The sequence below is a fragment of the Trachinotus anak genome, unplaced genomic scaffold (genome assembly GCF_046630095.1).
Source record: "Trachinotus anak isolate AG129_WGS33_773 ecotype Australia unplaced genomic scaffold, CSIRO_AGI_Tana_v1 ptg000032l, whole genome shotgun sequence".
Taxonomy (NCBI): domain Eukaryota; kingdom Metazoa; phylum Chordata; class Actinopteri; order Carangiformes; family Carangidae; genus Trachinotus; species Trachinotus anak.
Window position 1 is genome coordinate 7510597 of NW_027273883.1, and position 18680 is coordinate 7529276.

Sequence of the window (18680 nt, forward strand, 5' to 3'; positions counted from 1 at the left end):
CCTTTTCTGAACATCTTTTTACTTTTCTACATTTTTTAAAATTGAATGCAATATGTGTGTGTGTGTGTGTGTGTGTGTGTGTGTGTGTGTGTGTGTGTGTGAATTTTAATTGAATATTGAATGTTATAATATTTCTAAGCATTATTTATGAATAAAAACATTTTATTTAATAACTGTTATGTGCCATAATAGATGAGTTCAGATACTGTAATGTAAGAAAATCACAACAAACACAATAAAGAAAATTACCTTCACACATATATTTCTTCATTTGTGTTTATTTGCTGTGTACATCATACACAAACCTCTTTGGAATAAAATCAAAGTCTCTCATATATATATGGAAACAAAAGAGATTCAGAAGTTACGGAGCCACGTTGTAAACATGCAACCAAATAGTTTTTAATGGGGAGATATAAAACAAAACTAAACAAAAAGTCCAGTTTGAAGGAGTTTCAGGAGTGTGCCATGCTCATGATAAATACAGGGGAAAAAAACCATATCAAGGCTGCGAATAATTGTGTTCATTTATCACATATACAAATATAACGTGCCCTTGGGTTCAGTAATACTCAGTCTAACCTCCACATACCTCGGCAGACCCCCAGTTCATATTTCAGTGGCATCCTCCAGGCCAAGCAATGAAAATGACCTTTCATGGAGATAAAGCGACAATCACTGAAGGATGGATGAAGTGAGGTAGGATCTGTGGTTATCAGAGAAAGAAGGGCGGCTTCAGCCTCCCCTGCTTGTTTTGATGGGAAACAGGCTGACTGAGGCAGCTGGGGAGGTTAAACATCTGTAAACTGCCAGATGCTAAAAGTGACATCCTACAGCACTTGGCAGTAAGGGTCCGACAACTTTAGCTACTTTTACTTTTGGGGGTGAATATATTATTTTATAATATTATTTTAAGTCTTTCTTCATTTTTGTGATATTTAAATTCTCAGTGTGAACACATTTGCCTGCCACAGTCTGGTTTTGCTCTCACAGAGTGGATCATTAACAGCCTGTCTATCCCTTGCAGCTCTATAGCTTACACAGCTGTGAGCACAGAACGGACATGAGGCATTAGCTGTGGTAATCAATGACTGTGTCACAAGTGATTACTGGACAGTGTATACGATGTGTGACCCTCTTTAGAGGTTGGAAAATGAGTTGAAAATGATGCACTTTACTGGCCAGGCATGGCTCCTCGTCCTCCACGATGCAGATGCTCCTTTGAATCCAGCTCAGTGTTTAACATTATATGAGATGAATCTCTGAGACTCAGAGCTATATCTATATCTTTCATTTCCTCTCTCCCTGTCCAGTTCAGTGCATTAACAACCCCACAGGGGTGTCTCGCATGTTTGTTCCAACGCCTGCGTTTAAGGAGTAAAAAAAAAAAAAAAAAAAAAAAAAGCAACACACAAACTAAACTGGGACAGATCCGAATGAGGTACTCATGGTTCACTTCACACTCACACAACAGTTTTCCAGTTTAGAAAAAAAAAAAACACATAGCTTAGTGGTTTTCCATTTTAAATTAGTCATTAAGGGAAAGTGTTGGTGTCAAGGACACTGAACTGTGTCCGCTGTGTCATGACAAACATACACTTATGTGCCTTGTCAGAGGTCACAGGGGTTGATTTCAGATCTGTCTGAATCAGGTTGTTTCAATAAGTGAATGGAAGCTACATATGAAGAAGACGGTAATGTCCACTCCACACACACTCACACACTCATACAGATACAAAAACATTTTGCAGGGAGAAATGGTTCCATTCGCCAGTAAAGTCAATCTATACCCAAACAATACTTCCAAAGGCTCTATAAATACAATATATCAGTTTAACAAGTGATTACTAGTAGCAGTCATTGTCCTCTCACTTTAGGAGACAGTCTCTTTGGAGTCGGGAAGAACAAGGGACTGAAGGTAACTATGTGCCACAGAGGCTAATCCTAGGTGTAGACATAAGCAGCTGAAACAAACCCTAAGTGGAATCTCATTGACACTGTCATTAGAAACGCTCTGCTGCTTTGACTTGCATCGCACCTTGCGGCTCAAAAATAGAACCAAGTCCTATTTTTTTCTCCAATGTTGCATTGCATCAACGCGGCCAGCTAATCACAGCCTATTCACAAATGGTGAAGGTCTGCAGAACCAAACCCCACACGAGATGATTTCAGAAAGATAATCAGGACAGAAACCAGCTAAAGCTTGTTTCATTAAAAATGAACACCTGCAGATTCTCAGCTCTCCATGGCACATGGTTCCTTGTCCTCATATTAAACTGTAGACTCTTTGGGTCCCTCTCGAGCAGCGTTCTTACACCCATAAAGCCACTTGATGACACGGGCGTTTCTCTCGATGATTGACACCCCAGTGGGAAGCTGCTCAGCCAGCTCCTCCTGAAACAGGCCGTCTCCTGAGTGTCGGGAGAACTCGCTGGGCTCTGAGCCACCACAGCCGTCCCCGCCCACACTGCGGAGGGCCAATGAGAGTGTGTCTATGGAGCTGGCCCCAGAGAGGAAATTCTCCCGACCTAGACGCTCGATCATGTCCATATCCAGCCCACAGAAGTCAAAGAAATGCTCCTGCTCTGATAATGCAACAGAGCAGCGCAGAAGCAGCTCTGACTTGGAGCGATGTAACTCCCCAAACTGCCGTCTGGGTGCTGGTGGTGGTGACGCCCGCTTCCACGGGTCATTCTCATCATTGTGGTTACTTGAGTGGTTTCCATTGGTGATACCATGATTGATCCCATCACTGGTACCATTTGTAAATCCATCCTTAGTCCGTTCAAGTGTGCAGCTAAACCCAGGACTGGGGATTGACCTCGGGCTACGTTCTTGGTCAGTTTTACTAGACCTCCTGCTCCCTGGTCCACCATCCACAGTGTCTTTTTCATTGGTCCAAGACATGCGGGATTCTCCATCCCGTGATGGTGCTTTTTCTTCACCGATCACCATCTTCTGAATCCTGCCATCCCCTCCGCTACTCCTTTCCCTCATGGATCCCTGAAAGAGGCGGCGGACAAAACTGTATCCCTTTACTTCCATGTTATTGTTTTCTCCCACCGCTGTACCACCGGGGCTTTTGCACTCTTTCTTCTGCCGGTAGATGACGAGAGAGTCTGGCCTCAGCATGCGTTTGCCGGTGCTTCTTCTGAGCACAGGAGCACTGTGCGGTGCTACTAAAGAGTTAATTCCCGGTGTCCTGGGGCTTGGAGGCATTACATTGTTCACATTGCTCCTGTTATGCGCCTCAATATCAACAGAAGTCCGTCTGTTCTCCTTTCTGGAATCATCATTTTCATTCTCATCTCGAGAAGTGAAGGAGCCAGACAGTGTGGAGAAGGGGGTATTGGATGAACGACGTGGGGGAAGATGAGGGGTCAGGCTGCTGGGGATGGCAACAGCTCGCCGGGGCTGTGGTGGCGGGGTGGCACAGGGCACCAGTACAGGCTCCTGTTTGGTGTTGATCACTTGCTGGCTCTTCACATATTTAGCTTTGTCCGCCTCCAGCCTCTCCACTGCACTGATTGATCGACCATGGCCACCACCATCTATTTGCCTGCGCAGGTAGTCTGGACCCTTGTTGAGGAGCCTCAGAGGAGAGGGGGATCCAATTGGTGTTAGGGGCTTCATGTTGAGTCAGCAGGCTGGGAAAGACATCAAAACTGCAGCCTCTCAATGACTCAGAGAGCTGTTGTTGGGCCTTTAAGAATTTGAAACTAGTGACGGTGTCTGGCAGCTCTCATTCCAGTTCTCACAGCTCTTGAATCTTCCTTCAGGGGTAATAGATAAGTAGCAATTCAAGAGACCACAGAGTCCAAGTTTGTTGTATCGTTCTCTATAGATAGCATACAGTCTCTTAGATATCTCTATCCAGTATTTACACAGGCATTTGGAAAGGAAGGCAGGGCACAGGGAAGTGCTTTTTTTTGTCAGCCAAAAGCACTCCCAAATGAGACGCTCCCTGCCCACAGCGCAGCAGAAATAGCATGCAGGGTGCACTTTGAATGGGTTACTTTTTCTTCCCCCACTTTTTCTTCTCTCTTTTTTTATCTCCCAACAACACCCTTCACTGTTGATCTTTTCAGTGACGGCTGCTCGCAGAAATTAGATATAATGGCCTCAAATATTTGCTTTGTGCAAGCTGTCGAGGGGACACCGGGTCAGGACTTTTATTGTTTGGCGCCCATCGTGGTTGAGGTGACCTGTGGGTGGCCGGCACCGAGGCACTTGGATTGTTGATGGACAGATAGGGGAGATGCAGATCTTGTCCTTGTCCTCACCTCACCTGGGTTGACCCCTGGAAAGAGACAGAGACAGAAATTGGTTTTAGTTGGAAGTGCTACTCTCCAGGGCAGGCAGCAGAGACAGATGGCAGGGAGAGCAGTGGTCCCTGCAGCTCAGCTCACATTGTGCTTATTTAAAGCTGGAGGGAGTTACATGTCTGGGGTGGGCAGCAATGCAGAGCTGACATGTATACACATTTAATGACCGTCTACCTTACATATGCATTAAATGTAATATGAACACTACTTTTAGACATGTAGCTGACACTCCTATCTAAGTCAACAGTCAATGAGTAAAAAGGTAGGAGTTCAAATATAGGCAATGGTAGCCTGTATGAATCAGCAACAACCACAAAAAATGTCATTCTTCTTTAACACTGAACACTATAATCTGAGCTGTTGCAGAAATGTGAGCACAGAAATCACATATTCAAATTAACAAGCACACCAGCGCAATGTTTCCATATGCAGGAATGTCTTTTTCTTTTTCCTTTTTTGTGTCTGTCCCTTTACAACCATTTCTGTTTATTTATATGTGAGACAAATGTTGTCTAGCCTCTGTCACAACATCTTGAAAGTGGTGGATGAAAAAGGATGGGTGCAACAATGTTTGTCGCTAAGACAGGATTATGACGAATATCTGCCTCCATCTGTTTTCTACCCAGGAAGTTGTAATGAATTAAATCTTTTTTTCGGGACAGACACAATCGATTTGGCCAGTTGTGTCGGCTTCGCTTCGAAACAAATGGCACCAGATACGACAGCTTGGATGAGTGATTATTGAGAAAACCTGGCAAGCAGAGAAAACCCGTGTTTTTCACACTGCTATAAGCAAACTCGCGTCACAAATTCTTCTGCCTGTCTACTGATATGACAGGACAGTATCTTCAGGGGCAGATATCTCCCATTCTCTGACAGATCAGTGAAGCTGATCTCTTTAAAGTTTTAAACGCTGAAAACTAGATGAGGCTGTTGTAATTTAACCAGCCTCAAGTGCCGCCTAAGTAAACCAATACACTTCTAAGCTTATAACTCTTTCATAGTCACAATTAAACAGCTTGTTCTTCAAATTAACAAGCCACCACAAAAGTTAAATGATACTTTAAACCAACTATAAGGCATGATGCTGTGAAATTGATTGCCACCTTATGTTGTGCTCTGCAAAAAAAGATGTTGCATCGTTTAAGTTTCTCACGACATAAAGATTTGGGAGAGGGGAAGGCTGCACGTGCCCATAACTGGAGAGGCTTCACCCCAGGAGTATTTATAGCTTGAAAACATCCCAGCCGAGTTATCAAGTGTCTGTGTATGTGTGCACGTATGTGCGTATGTGCATGTGGTCATGGGTATATTTGTGTATCTGCGCCCATATGGAAGTGTGTGTGCGTCAGCACAACTCAATAAGAGGCTTCCCTGTAAATGAAAGAGGGCTCTATGCACAGTTAGCCTGATAGTCAAGACACTCTGTAATGAAGAAAAAGAGGAGTGAGTGTCTGCCATGTGCAAACTGTGCAGACAAAGAACACATCTTTACAACCTGAAGCTGTTATAAATACCCAGAGGCACAGGTGGTGCCTGTTTTTCATTCACCTCCCTTCAAAATGTATAAGGAGTCCGTCTGGAGAGATAAATGCTCCTTATTCTGTGCTAGACAGCAGGATGGTGTTATATTGTTGTGCTTATCATTCCCTCGGGTCTGCTTCAAGTGATATCAAATGCTATTTTAGCCTTTCCTTCACAAAAAGTAAAAACAATGAACAACGTCTTTTGGCAGGAAAAAGGATCCATGTCTCATCAGTTAGGACAAACCCTGTGCACATGTCCTCCGTCTTACATGCTGACATGCTCTTGATTTAGAAGACAGTAAACAAATGGCTGAATGAGATGCAACAAAGGTCATGAGGAGCCACGTTCAAACCAAAGAAAACATGACTTTATGCATTTTACTCCACTGACACTCAGTGTGAATCTAGCAAAAGAAAACTTTCTTAACAAATCATTTAGTCTCGTTTTGCCACTTATTCCCTTAAGTAGGAGTTATTTTCTTAAAACTAGACATATCCTGAAACATAAAAGGTTGTCAGGTTTCTTGCTCTTGTGTAGGATTCAGTAACAGATTAAATGACTAGTTAAGACAGAAGAGGCAGGGTGGTCTTTGTTGTGCTGTGTGCCACTGCCAAGCTTAAGACAATGATAAATCAAGCTTAAACGCATCTGCAGTTACTGTGTGTTTGTGTAATTTATTCTAACTTCTTTACGGAAACAATCATTTATAACATTTAAAAGTTGAATGTTTCAGCACATTTCTTTGTATTACAGTCCTTACAACAGAGACATAATCAATAGTGAATTCAATCAATTCCTAAAACACTTTCCAGTTCTCTACGTTATCTACTGGGTCAGTACAACTATCTACTCAACTTCTACTACCACTAAATACTTCTATTAAACCAAATACTGAACTACTATTGACAGAAGGTGAACCAGCATTTCACATTTACTTTCAACTTCATTCAGCCACTGCACCCCTCACAGAGCAGGCCTGTCAAATGGTATACGGCTATAAATTCACTTACGAACGGGGGCAACAGGCAGCCAGTTAGTTTTTCCAGATGTCAGAGCTCGGGAAAGTCGACCATTGTTTAGGTAGAGTTCCGGGAAAAATGTCTCACGACAGGTGTGGAGGGGAAGAAAGGGCTCGAGGTGGGTATAAAACAAGAAAAATGGGTAGAAAATGAGGAGGAAGTTGGAAAGGGGGTTATGGTGTAGAGGCTGGGGCTATAGGGTATTTACTAGACACCTTTCTTCCGGAACAATCTGTTCTCCATCTGGGTTCAAAATGGAAAAGTGGCAGCCTAATGCTATTGAAGCGTTAAAGGAGATTATCGCCATGGGAGCCTAAACAAAGTCATTAATCCTGATGTTGGCTTTCCATTGAGGGGGATGGGGGTAAAATGCTAAATCATATGAGGGAAAAAAGGGGATATCTAATCAATCAATATCTACGGATACAGTAACTGTTCATCCCCACGCACCTAACAGTCATATCCTTGAAATCCATGACAATATAGAAACTGTACGAATTTGCACTGCTTCTAATGAATCTCCTTTGCTTTACTCTTAATGCTAGTGCGGTTCATTGAAGCTGACGTCAAGAGCTTGAAGGAAAAACCACTTTCAGAGGTTATCTCCTGCTCCAAGCGCTATCTCAGAAAGGTTAGATTGGAAAATACACCCACTCACACACAGAGGGTGAACCAGTGACTCAAATGGGATTTGTGTGAGAACAATAGCCACCATTAGGTCCATTGACCATAATGAGCCAAATTAGTACCCAGCACCTTCTCCTGTGATCTGGCAGCTTGTGAAAAGCGCGAGACGGCTGGAGAGTCTCCCTTGTTTTCCACGGCCTCCTTTGTCTCTCACTGTAGGTTGTCATTAACTTCTAAACACTTCCCTCCTTTCTCATCTCTACAGTGAACCCGCACACGCACCTTCTCCTTCCTAATGCTACTTAACCTTGTGTCTCGCTCCCCTACAGTCCCCTTCCCACTCTTCATCTCCCTACATCTCCTGTCTCTGCCACAGGGCCTCCTTACCCTCTCATTTCCCTCCCTACTCTATCACTCTCTTCCTGTGTACACCCTCTGTATCTACCCTCTCTCTGTCTCTCTCTGTTTCTCTTGCTCCATTTACTGTTACTCTCTGTATCTGTGCGATCTGCAGAAGGTTTTGTCTAGCTTGGAACAGCACACATTTGTATTACTTTTCCAAACAAGATGCTTTATTTATCAGACTCAGCTGCATGCTGACACCGTTAGTAACCTACATTTTCATTGTAGTGTGTCTTGGAGAAACCTGGGGGTGGGAGGGGCAGCAACTCCCTGAGAAGATCCAAGATAAACATGAGGGGTCAGAAGACAGAAGAAGGAAACATCAACCTTTTGTTAAACTGGTCAGTGTGAGAAGACAAAAACATTGGGAACCAGTGCTTCAGAGTCGGACTGACCTTTCAAAAGAAAGCTCCTCTGACACACACACACATAAAGTTTTCTGTTTAACTATTTTTATGTTTTTGTTGCTTGTTTATACCAATTAGCAAGTTACAGTGATCTGGGCAATATTTCATCATTTGTTTTCATCTGGTTTTCCTCTGCAGTGGTGAAATGAGCAAATTCACATGCGTGCCAGTGCTAAGAGTTTAGTATGCATTAAACAAACCGGTTCACACCAAGTGTTGGCAGAAGACATCTAAATGTTTTATCCATCCCTTGAATGACCAAAAAACTTTGTCACAGAGAGGGATCAGACATGATGAATTTTTCAGGTAGCATTAATGCTATATAGTTTTGAACACAAGGGGATTAAAGTTGCACCCACAGTGATAGAGTGATAGGGGGTCAGATGGTGTTCAAGGTTTTATTTTGAAAATGTAAATTCTTCTGAAGCAGACTGGTGCTTTTCAAACTTGTGTGTCATGAGCCTTATTACAATCAGCATTCGCGGTCAGTCGCTGGCTATTTAGATTTAGTCTACATGGGTGAACCATCTAATTCCTAAAGTGATCTCTGGGATGTATCGTGCAAAAGCACCAAAAATGTCACCAAAATACAAAGAACAACCAACTTGAGTTTTACCAGATCACCTGGTAAAACTTGAGTGTGACCTCTCTCATACACCTTCCATCTCTCTGTTCTTTAATAAAACTCCTCTGTCTGTCTATCTGCCCTCTGTCCTCCTCTCGTCCCTCCCTCGTGTCCTCCCTGTGAAGCGGATGGCCCAGCCTGCAGGGGAGGCTTAACAAGGCGCCCCCATACAGCTAAAGAGGAACCAGATGTTTTGTGTCATGCTACATCAAGATGCTCAGACAGCCCTGACACAGACCTGTCATGGGAAGAGATCATGTACTTCTTTTTTTTTTTTTTAATCAACAACATTGTTTGGGCTGGTTGCATTTGACTCTGAGAACAAGCAGCTCATGTTCAAGTTTTGTTATTGATTATAACGTCACCGATCACATGTCTGTGAAAAGACGCACTTCTGCTTATTTTACAGATGTGAAAAAAACAATAAAATCCAGGAAGTAGTAGTTTGCTTCAGGACAGCTCACAGAAGTATAACTTCATCTGGACATATCCAAACAATATCCAGCTTGCTTTCGATCATTCCACTGTGAATGATGTGTTCAGTGAGGTAAACATAAGATAAGAGGTTAATGAATTCACACAGGGACCATCTTTGAAGCTCTTGGGAATGCATTCAGCACGCTTTTACCTGTCACATTAATCTGTGGACAGATGAGAGGCATCTGCTGCCATCAAGGAACCAACTGGCCCTCTTTAACGTCTGTCCTCTCCCTCACTCTGTCACCTTGCATTTCTCGCTTTCGTTGCACTAACATCTGGCACCGCTATTAAGGATGACACAGACAAACAATCATCACTAATGGACTGCAATGTCTGAATGTTCAAACGTTAACCAAAGCTCATTCAAAGGTGTCGTGACGAAGCATCTGCACACTTCGATTCTCTACAGTGTGAATACAAAGCATCTGCCTCTAATGAGCCACGATTCATGACTTCTTGTCACAGACACAGACCTCAAGAAGTCTGTTAGGGGGCTGGGCGAAGAAAAGGAGGTGTCTTCTTCTATCCCCTGAACAAAGAGGAACCGGCCTTTCTTTGCATTATTAATGGACCACAACAATGGTTCTCGTCCAGGTCTACAGATAAATCTTGACCTGGTTACTCCGGCTCATTAACCAGGGAGGGAAAAAGGACAAATAACATGATGACAATAAAATGTAAGAGCTGCAGCCACGGGACACGTAGGCTACTGTCCCCTCAAAGACAAAGCCTAGTAGTGAATTGTAAATCCTGTCACCATTGTGAGGCCTTCAGCACCATTAGCTTCTTGATCTACGGTTAGAGGCTACCTAGGGGCTTTCTCCCACATTCATGTGGAGCAGCAGTGGGCCACCTGGGACGACTTAAGGGACCCCAGCCCCCGCCCCCACCCCAACCTGAATCCAGATCTCCACCCAAACCGTAAAATGGACAAGATGGGCTCTTAACTCTCTGCTGGCGCTCCTTTTGTCATTCGAAGCAAATGATGGCAGGGACAGCTGAGGACTGGAGCCACAAACCAAAGCAGCCAGGTCTGTGCAGACTGTGAGATGACAGTGATAAGATATGTGCCGTACCACTCAGGGACACGCTGAGTGCATGTTAATATTAGCCAAAGATGAAGGTCAAGACTGAAATGAGTGACGTCAACACAGGCAGCAAGGACATTCTACTTTTAATAACCAAAAACGCTGAGTAAGTCTGGTCAATTGGCTCATAATAATAAGCTTATTAGCTGATTAATTGATATGTAAATATAACATCAGTAAAAATTGCTGAAACTAAGTTACCAACATAACCGATAACAAAGCCCCTGTTAGCTGGCTCCAGTCCATTAAACTGAGGACATTATTAAAATGATTATAATCATGTGATTTAGTCCACCTATTACAGCCATCACACTGCACGTCAGGTCTTTATCAACACTGTAACACCCATGCAGCGCTAACACAGATAAAGTCTCGTGTGATAACACATTCACATTTATTCTTGCTTGCTTTTATCAACAGGCTGGTCAAGTTCCTTTTTCTTCTCAGCTAAGTGCTCAGGAAGAGAGCTGCAGCGGCCGATAACGACCAGCTCTGACCTATAAAGTTTTATCAGTCATTATTTACTTTTTCAACGACACGCAACCTTTGCATGTGAAAGTCTGGATTCAAGCAGCCAAAAACTAAAAAAAATGAGATCTATCTAAAATTCAGAGTTTAGATCCCAATGATTATCCTGTCAATTCCAATTTCATCTTAAATTTCAAAATGAAAATAATTAATAATAATCCACACTGTGACAGAGAGAAACACCTTGAACCAGCCTGCAGGTCCAGGAAAGTTAAGCCTTCCTGCAATACATCACTGCTCATAAGTGAACTATTGAGGGGTTAACATTTATAAGGGGGTGACGTATACCTGGATCCTCATGTAAGAGCTGTTATGTATGAAAATGTATCATCAAAGCTAAACACAGAGACATCGCAGCCAACGATCCAACCACACAATGACGGGAGATCATTTGTATGTGTGTGTGCAGTAGGGCTGCTCCTTTTCTTTTAGCTAATAAGTGTTTCTTAATGTTTATTCTGTGTGGAATAAACTCTTAGTGATTCGACATTAGCATCACGGTCATATTGACTAAAACTCTTCAGTCTTTACTCAGGACTACATTTTGCATTTGCGCACTGTTGCCCAGCATGTGTCTACTGAACCATCCACTCCAATGAAAGCTGCTCACTCAAATGTGCATATGCTAATTCTGATTATCTGCACATATAAATGAAAGAAAATAATGTTCTGATAAAGCTTCATAAAACCACAGAAAATAACAATGACTGATGATAATAGATAAAAAATGATTGTGTTATTTTTTTATGCTAAGGTGCCAAAAATTCACAGGTTCTAATGTTAATGATCATTTTTGCTGTTTTTTTCTTAGCCCTGTATTTTTTTTCACTGTTTAGACATTAATAATAATAAATAAGCAATTTGAAGACATCAGCTTGGGATCATTAGTTTCTGATTTCCTGGGACATTAGTTTCTGATATTTTATAGACTATGCCGTTAATCATTGAATATGTTATTTGCAGATTTTTTGTATACAGTTTAAACTTTTAAATGATGTGATTGAAATCCAAGTATTCCAGGTGCTGTTCCTTGTGCTTGCTAGAAGACAATACTCTTGCTAGACTGGCTGAGAGCAGTCATCGTGTGCAGTGTGTCATTTGGATGTGTGTGTGTGTGGGAGGAGACACTGGTGAAAGAGGGTGTATGCAACAGAAAGAGAGTTAGGTTTCTACACCAAGCGTCCGGATCTGGCCCACATCATGCAGACATCCCAGCTCTGGACAGCGTAGTTTTGTAAATTATGACCACTGCTGCTGCTCCCTCGACATGCCAGCCTGGCTTATGTGACCAGCAGAACAAACCACAGTGACCTACTGAGTCTCTACAGCCCTGCTGTGGACCGGGAATACACTATGCAACTCAGGGTAACACAGATCCCCCCCTGAAAAAAAAAAAAAAAAGGCCTGTCCTGAGGCTGTTTATACAGTATGGTACAGAGGCATGAATCTGGGCACATCCCTCAGCCTCTCAGAGTCTTAAATTATGAAGGCCTGTTCTCACACTGTGAACCCTCATTAAGCTCTCAGCTGGTGTGAATGCTCCGAGAGATAGCTCGGTCTGGCGAGCTGCCAGATGTTTTATTTCACCAAGTCGGCACATTTTTCACTCTGCCAGGCATATGTCTGCTTCAACAAAGTGATAAAAGACGCTTCAGCGGACGTGCTGGTTAGATTCACAAAGAGTAACTAAAATGTCAAAACACAGTCAGTGGAGTTCAATTATACACCTGCACACCTGCATTTAAGATGATGGTGATAGCAACGTAGCAATAAAAAGTCACTCCACAGTGATGGATAAAGGAAATAGAGAAGGGGATCCACTACTTCTAGTTTTAGTTTTAAGACTGGTGAATGAAATGAACCAAAAGCTGGACGTCAGACGGGAGATTTGGGTGATATTCACGCAGGAAAGCAAAGGGTCACATGTGAGCTGAGGGGAAAGCAGAACTCCTAGACAGATTAAAAAGAAAGAAAAGCAGTGTCACATCTGTATAACCCCACCCTCTTCTCACAGAGACATTATTATTACATTATTCCAAACACATGTTGCTGATGTTAGCAGCAAAGGGTTCGCACTAGCTTGCGAGGACTTGTGTCAGGGCTGTTTGGGGTTGGTTGGGGCTTAAGGCTGCTCCAGCTGTGCTGTGTCCCCAAACACTGGGTCATCTGTGACTGTAGTGCCAAACTGCACTACCCCCCCCCCCCCCCCCCCCCACACACACACACACACCCCCCACCCCCACTCCCACCCACCCCCACCCTCCCTACCGTATTACTACACTCTCTGCACCACTTTAAATGTGCCAACATTGATTTGCCGTCTGCAAAGCTGAACAATGCTTTGGGTTTGACCAGTTTCATAGACTCCAATTCCTGATGCCATAAAAAGCTCAGCTTACACTTTTTATAACGGCAGCAGTTTGTTTATTGGATGCATCACCCATGTCTTCATTTTTTTTCTTCAAGTTGGGTTGTTTTTAGCTGTTTCAGCCACAGACCAAGAATCAAAGCTACCTCAAAGCTTTAGTACTTTTCTATTGAAATAAATATTCATGATTAAATAGGGGGGGGGAAATCCTTACTTGTTATTTAGTTTAATAGTCACAAACTCATCTAATCTGTGAATCTGAGTCTGATCCATAAAATACTGACTGATCCACAGAAATATGTGACATCATCTTTTTTGAACAATTGAGTCTCGTCCGCTTCAAACCAGAAACATAAGCAAGAATAAAAACAGAAATACAATACATAAAAAATACCAAAAAAATGTCAGATGAGTGCTGAGTGTTCATTGTGAGATGCCACAAATCAAAACACAACACTGATGTTGTGCAGCTTTTCCCAAAACAAAATCCTAACTTCTCCCCAAAAATTTTAAACTACACAAAAAGGACGAACCAAACATCTCCACACAAAGACCCTCGACTGAGCTCCTCTGTTTTTCCTCGCTGCCATCTAAGCTTAGCTGTTAACCTCCGCTGAACCTGCCAGCTGTCTTCTCTCATTACCGATCAACCGACCTGCTTCCCCGCAAACAGCCCCCCGAGTGCCGCGGAAAGAGACCCCTTCGTTTGTCCCTCTTCTCCTCCCTCCCCTCCTGCCTCGCTCCTGTCAGAATCAGAAAACATCTGGAGGAGACGGAAGAGTCCGTGGAGCTGCGTCCACGGCCTTCCCTCCTGTGTCGGGGGGGAACGTCCCGGCCTGTGTCGTCTTCTTCATGGTTGAGTGGACACGGCGCGGCACGGCTGAGTGTGATGGGATGTGGCAAAGCTACAGAGGCGCCCGGTCAGACTGTGAACAATTACAGGGATGTGAGAGCAATGGGGAGAAGGGCTGCTCTCACAGCTGTCACCCACACACAGGGGACTGTCGGATGATGGAGATCTGTCAGATCATGTTTCATGATTCCATTGCCCACGATGAATTATGGATTGAGTTATGAGCCCATGGAGATGGAAGTGATGTAACAGCAGAAACTGACTCAGACCCCAGAGAGTGATGATGCTGATTGAGATAATGATCATATCAGTTATGGAACCAGAGTTAAATATGGTGCAAATTTTGATTTCTGGAGAGTTCAGCATTGTAAATCTTCCAAGAAGGATAAGCCAACAAATACAGGTTTCTTTCCAGAAAGCTGCGTAGGCTCATCCATTTTGAAAAATATGTCTTTGCTCATCAAATTATCGCTTCAGTGAATCTGATTCCACACTGGTGTTTACAAGACAGAGGAAATACTGGCTTGGTACATAAATGTTAGGTTTTACTTCTCGTTTCAGGCAGCAGACCTGTGTAAGAGTGGGTATTAGTCTACGATAGGGTGCCTGCCTGAATGTGTTGTTTTGGTTCTGGATGTGACTGAGACGCTGAGACTTTTTGACAAGTTTTTCCTCTTTTTCAGACTGCTCTTCCTGAAAACGCTCGATGAGGAAGTTCCCACAGAGCGTCGGCACAATGGCCCAAACAAGGCGACAAGGAGCAATAAAGCTAAATTATAAGCCCGACAGTTTGTGTGTGAGTGTTTGAAGTCTCACACTGTTGTGAACGTCAACTATCTCAAACCAGCTGCTGTTCGGCAACACACGCAGACACACTCCCCTAGCTCAGTGCCAGGGGGGAAGATGATGTCATTAGCAGGGTACATTTTCCCCTCTAATTAGAAACTCAAGCTTCCCGCCATAACTTTGGGGGTCTTTACATGCAGCCATGCAACAAAACGGTGATTAAACCGAACAAATGTTTGACGTCCCTCTTTAAAAAAGTGGTGCTTTTCTAGGCCCTGCTCTGCAGGACAGCAAAACCATGCCTTCAATGTGACTGTGGTACGGCTGAACTTTAAGTGATAAGAAACACATGAGTGGCCCATTGTGAACGAAAGCCATGAAATATCCTGCGGCTTCCGCTTGTTCCCCGCAGTCGGCACTGATGTGGCCAAATCCAATCAGATTATATGTGTTTTGGAGACACAAAAAAACAGTGTCAAGAAAATACAAAAAAGGGAGAAAACTGGAAAATAAAAGACTAAGAGAAATCCTGCTGTACTATTATATCCCATAAGATATTCAACTCTTTGACCTATGCTAGACGATGCACAGCTCAATGATATGTTGGCCTCTTGGCTTCTGTTTAAATGGCTACAATGCGGTGAGCTCGTGAGTATGTATGAGTAAGTTTAGTACATAAAACCAAACTGTCACAGAAGTCATAAAGTCAACATGATTCTGCAGGCGCTGTCTGCAAGCTGCCTTTTAGCGTACTGAGGTGTTGCCCCACCACCAACACCACCACCATCAATATCACCACTTCTGCTGTAAGGCACGCAGGAAGCCAAAGACCTACATTACATTCCATTTAATCATATTAATGATGCCAGGCCTCCTGTCAACACCCCAGACAGAGACTGCAGCGAGCAGCTCCGCGCCCCTGGGCCGACTGCTCTGTAACAGGAGGAGGCATTCTCGTCTGCTCTGCTGGGATCAGCATCAAACACAGATGCAGCCGAATTACAGCTGGAAAATTAGCACGCTGCCACATGAATCAGGGGAGCGAAAGAGGGACTGTTTACGACTGCTTCGCACTGTAATTTTGCAGGTAGGCATTCGATTGGAGAAACGTTTGTATCCTGTGTTTGAGCGTGCGTAATATGAAGGATTGGTGTTGCGGCTGTGGGTGTTTTAAATGATCTATGACTCAACTGAGCTTTTATACAAGGATGCAAGCCAGGTCACATTTGAAGGATTCAGGTTCAAACAAAAGTTGAATCAGGGAAAGGTAGGGAGGAGATCATCTTAAATCTACATCCTAACAATTCATAAACCATCATGCGTAACCCTCATTCATTATAATTAAAGCCTTGAGGGTGATTACACCCAAAACTATGTAGAAAACAATTACTTTATAGTACAGCAGTTTATCTTTTTAAATTAACATCTAAATCCTTAAACCAGGAAAACTCATCTGCCAAGGAATTCATACTAAACTAGTTTATCTTCCTTTCATTATCGTAATTTCTTACTCTGGGAACTGAAAGGTGACCTCTCCCTCTGGAAAGTAAGAGTGAAGCAAGCATCAGTGCCAATCCACAGTCTGCATCAAAAAGCATGAATTAAACCTCCTGCCGCTGCACACGGGCCAAACCAACACGTGCTCACCTATGAATCTGAGGCTGAATGTGTTTAGAGGACATGTGTGGTCTGTTTAGTCTGGCTGCTAAGTTGTTTATGCTCCTGACCCCACGCTAGCCAAACCAACTCAGGATGCACGGGCCTTGAGTTTATCAGCAGAGAGTTAGTGGAGGGGATGGGAGGGGTAGGGGTGGGTCAAGGTGGAGTTGACCCTGAGGGCATGTGATTGCCTCTTTGGAAGAGACAGTTATTTTAGCTTTAGAGTGGGTGGATTGCATAATGACCCTCCCCAACTTACTTTTGTTCTTTCCTAAGTGTTCTCAGGTAACGCTGTCTTGGCATTTATAATGAGTATGTGTTTGTTTTTATTAGTATCACTGCCCACAAAGCCAGACATGTATTGGTCATAATTGAAGTGATTGGTAGGAAAATGTTTGATTTAATTTAAGATTACAAAACATGTCTTCCCTGATTAGATGTTTGAAAGCCAGAGCCTCATTTGTGCCGTTCCCCTGATTTCATCCAGATGTAAATATTTAGCGCTGGGCAGAGTTAAGATGGGATAAACCTGCAATCCCCAGGTCAACTGTATCTGCTTTAATCAGCGCGCAGTGGTCAGTCATCCCTCTCTCTTTCTCTCTCACTCACTCTCCCTCTCTCTTTGCCACTCTCTCCATACTATGCAGCTTTTACTGACTGGAATTCAAGGCTGAGTTAAACCTGCGAGTCCACATATAGGTTTACATGGCAGGTGATTTATGAATTGCTGCATTTGTCAGCTTCTCAGAAAAAATTGTTTCAGGATCCAAAAGCCTGGTCTGTTGTATACAGCCTGACATCCATCACACACATACTGCCCAGGAGAGTTTACCTTACAGGGCATTGGCCATAAACAGACCATAAAGACCTCATGCACAACTCTTAAGAAGACAAACTGAAGTACTCCTGCAGTAAATTTTAAAATGACAGACACCTACTAGTCCATAGAGTAGAGACTTATCCACTTTAGGAATGAACTCGCATTTTATAATAGTTGTACAGTGATTTTAAACCAAGTAGCCCACCGTTAAGTGTGGTAAAATCACCACTGAGTGCCACAGACACTCAGTACCCACAGCATTATATGGCAACCTTTAGTTAATGGGCTACTGGTTATTTGTCAACCAATACAAAAATCGTTATAGCTTAACAGTTCACATAAGGTCGAGTTAATACGTGAGCAATCCATGCCACTCTGTCACACTGTAAAAGAGTGCTGCCAACACTGTGAAAGCAGGGCGAGGGAAAAGTGGAAAACAATCACTAAGATCACCGATCGGATCAATCACTTCATACCCGAACCCACCCACAGAGCTCCGGTAAACATGTCACAAATCAACCTGGATTCACGCAGCTGCTAATAACTCAACTATTAAGAATGACAGCCCTCGGCGAGCTCACCTTATTCGCTCAGTTTATCCCCTCCTGTCGTCTCTCAAATCCACGGAAGGTGTGGAGATCCTGCGTGTGACAGACGGTGTGAATCAGCGTGGCGCTGCGCTCTGCGCTCTGCGCGGACTGCTGGCACACTGACGGACCGCGGCACGGCAGCAGCGCTGAGGAGGGAGTCCCGACCTCCCTACAGCGGGGGGGGGGCAGGTATGAGGCTGTGTAAACTGACTCCTGGCAGCCTGCAGGGAGCTGGGTGGAGCTGTAGGGGGGCTGTGGATTAGGGGGAAGGCAACAGTGACAAATACAACATCACAACAAATCACTCCGCTTCATGAATGCTATAGTGGCAAATCAGTTTCATTAAATAAGTGATGTACAGCTCGCATACCTTATAGTTGGCTATCTTGAAAATGTGTGCTGGAAAGTTGAGGTTGTAATTGGAATCACTTTCTAACAGAGCAACTCTTTTAAGTTGAACCTTATGATTGTTAGTAAATAAGTTATAAATGTTTTGTAGACCACAAATAAAGCTCTAACAAGAATAACCTTTGGTTTTTTTTTTTTTTTGATTATGAAAAATACATTTCCAACTTA

The 18680-nt window shown here is 43.4% G+C and overlaps 1 protein-coding gene across 1 annotated transcript; it reads right to left on the reverse strand.

The window, feature by feature from the left end:
• Positions 1–270: 270 nt before the first annotated feature.
• fam110d (family with sequence similarity 110 member D) lies at positions 271–18282 on the reverse strand. Its single transcript, XM_071470072.1, has 2 exons — positions 18096–18282; positions 271–4300 (listed from the first exon to the last, which is right to left on the reverse strand). Exon 2 carries the CDS (start codon positions 3631–3633, stop codon positions 2272–2274), a length of 1362 nt encoding a protein of 453 aa, XP_071326173.1. The 5' UTR covers positions 3634–4300; positions 18096–18282; the 3' UTR covers positions 271–2271.
• Between the last annotated feature and the right edge of the window lie 398 nt (positions 18283–18680).

What these genes read in the sequence shown, in the direction of transcription:
- fam110d (XM_071470072.1), bottom strand. Translation starts at nt 3,633, where the DNA reads ATGAAGCCCCTAACACCAATTGGATCCCCCTCTCCTCTGAGGCTCCTC.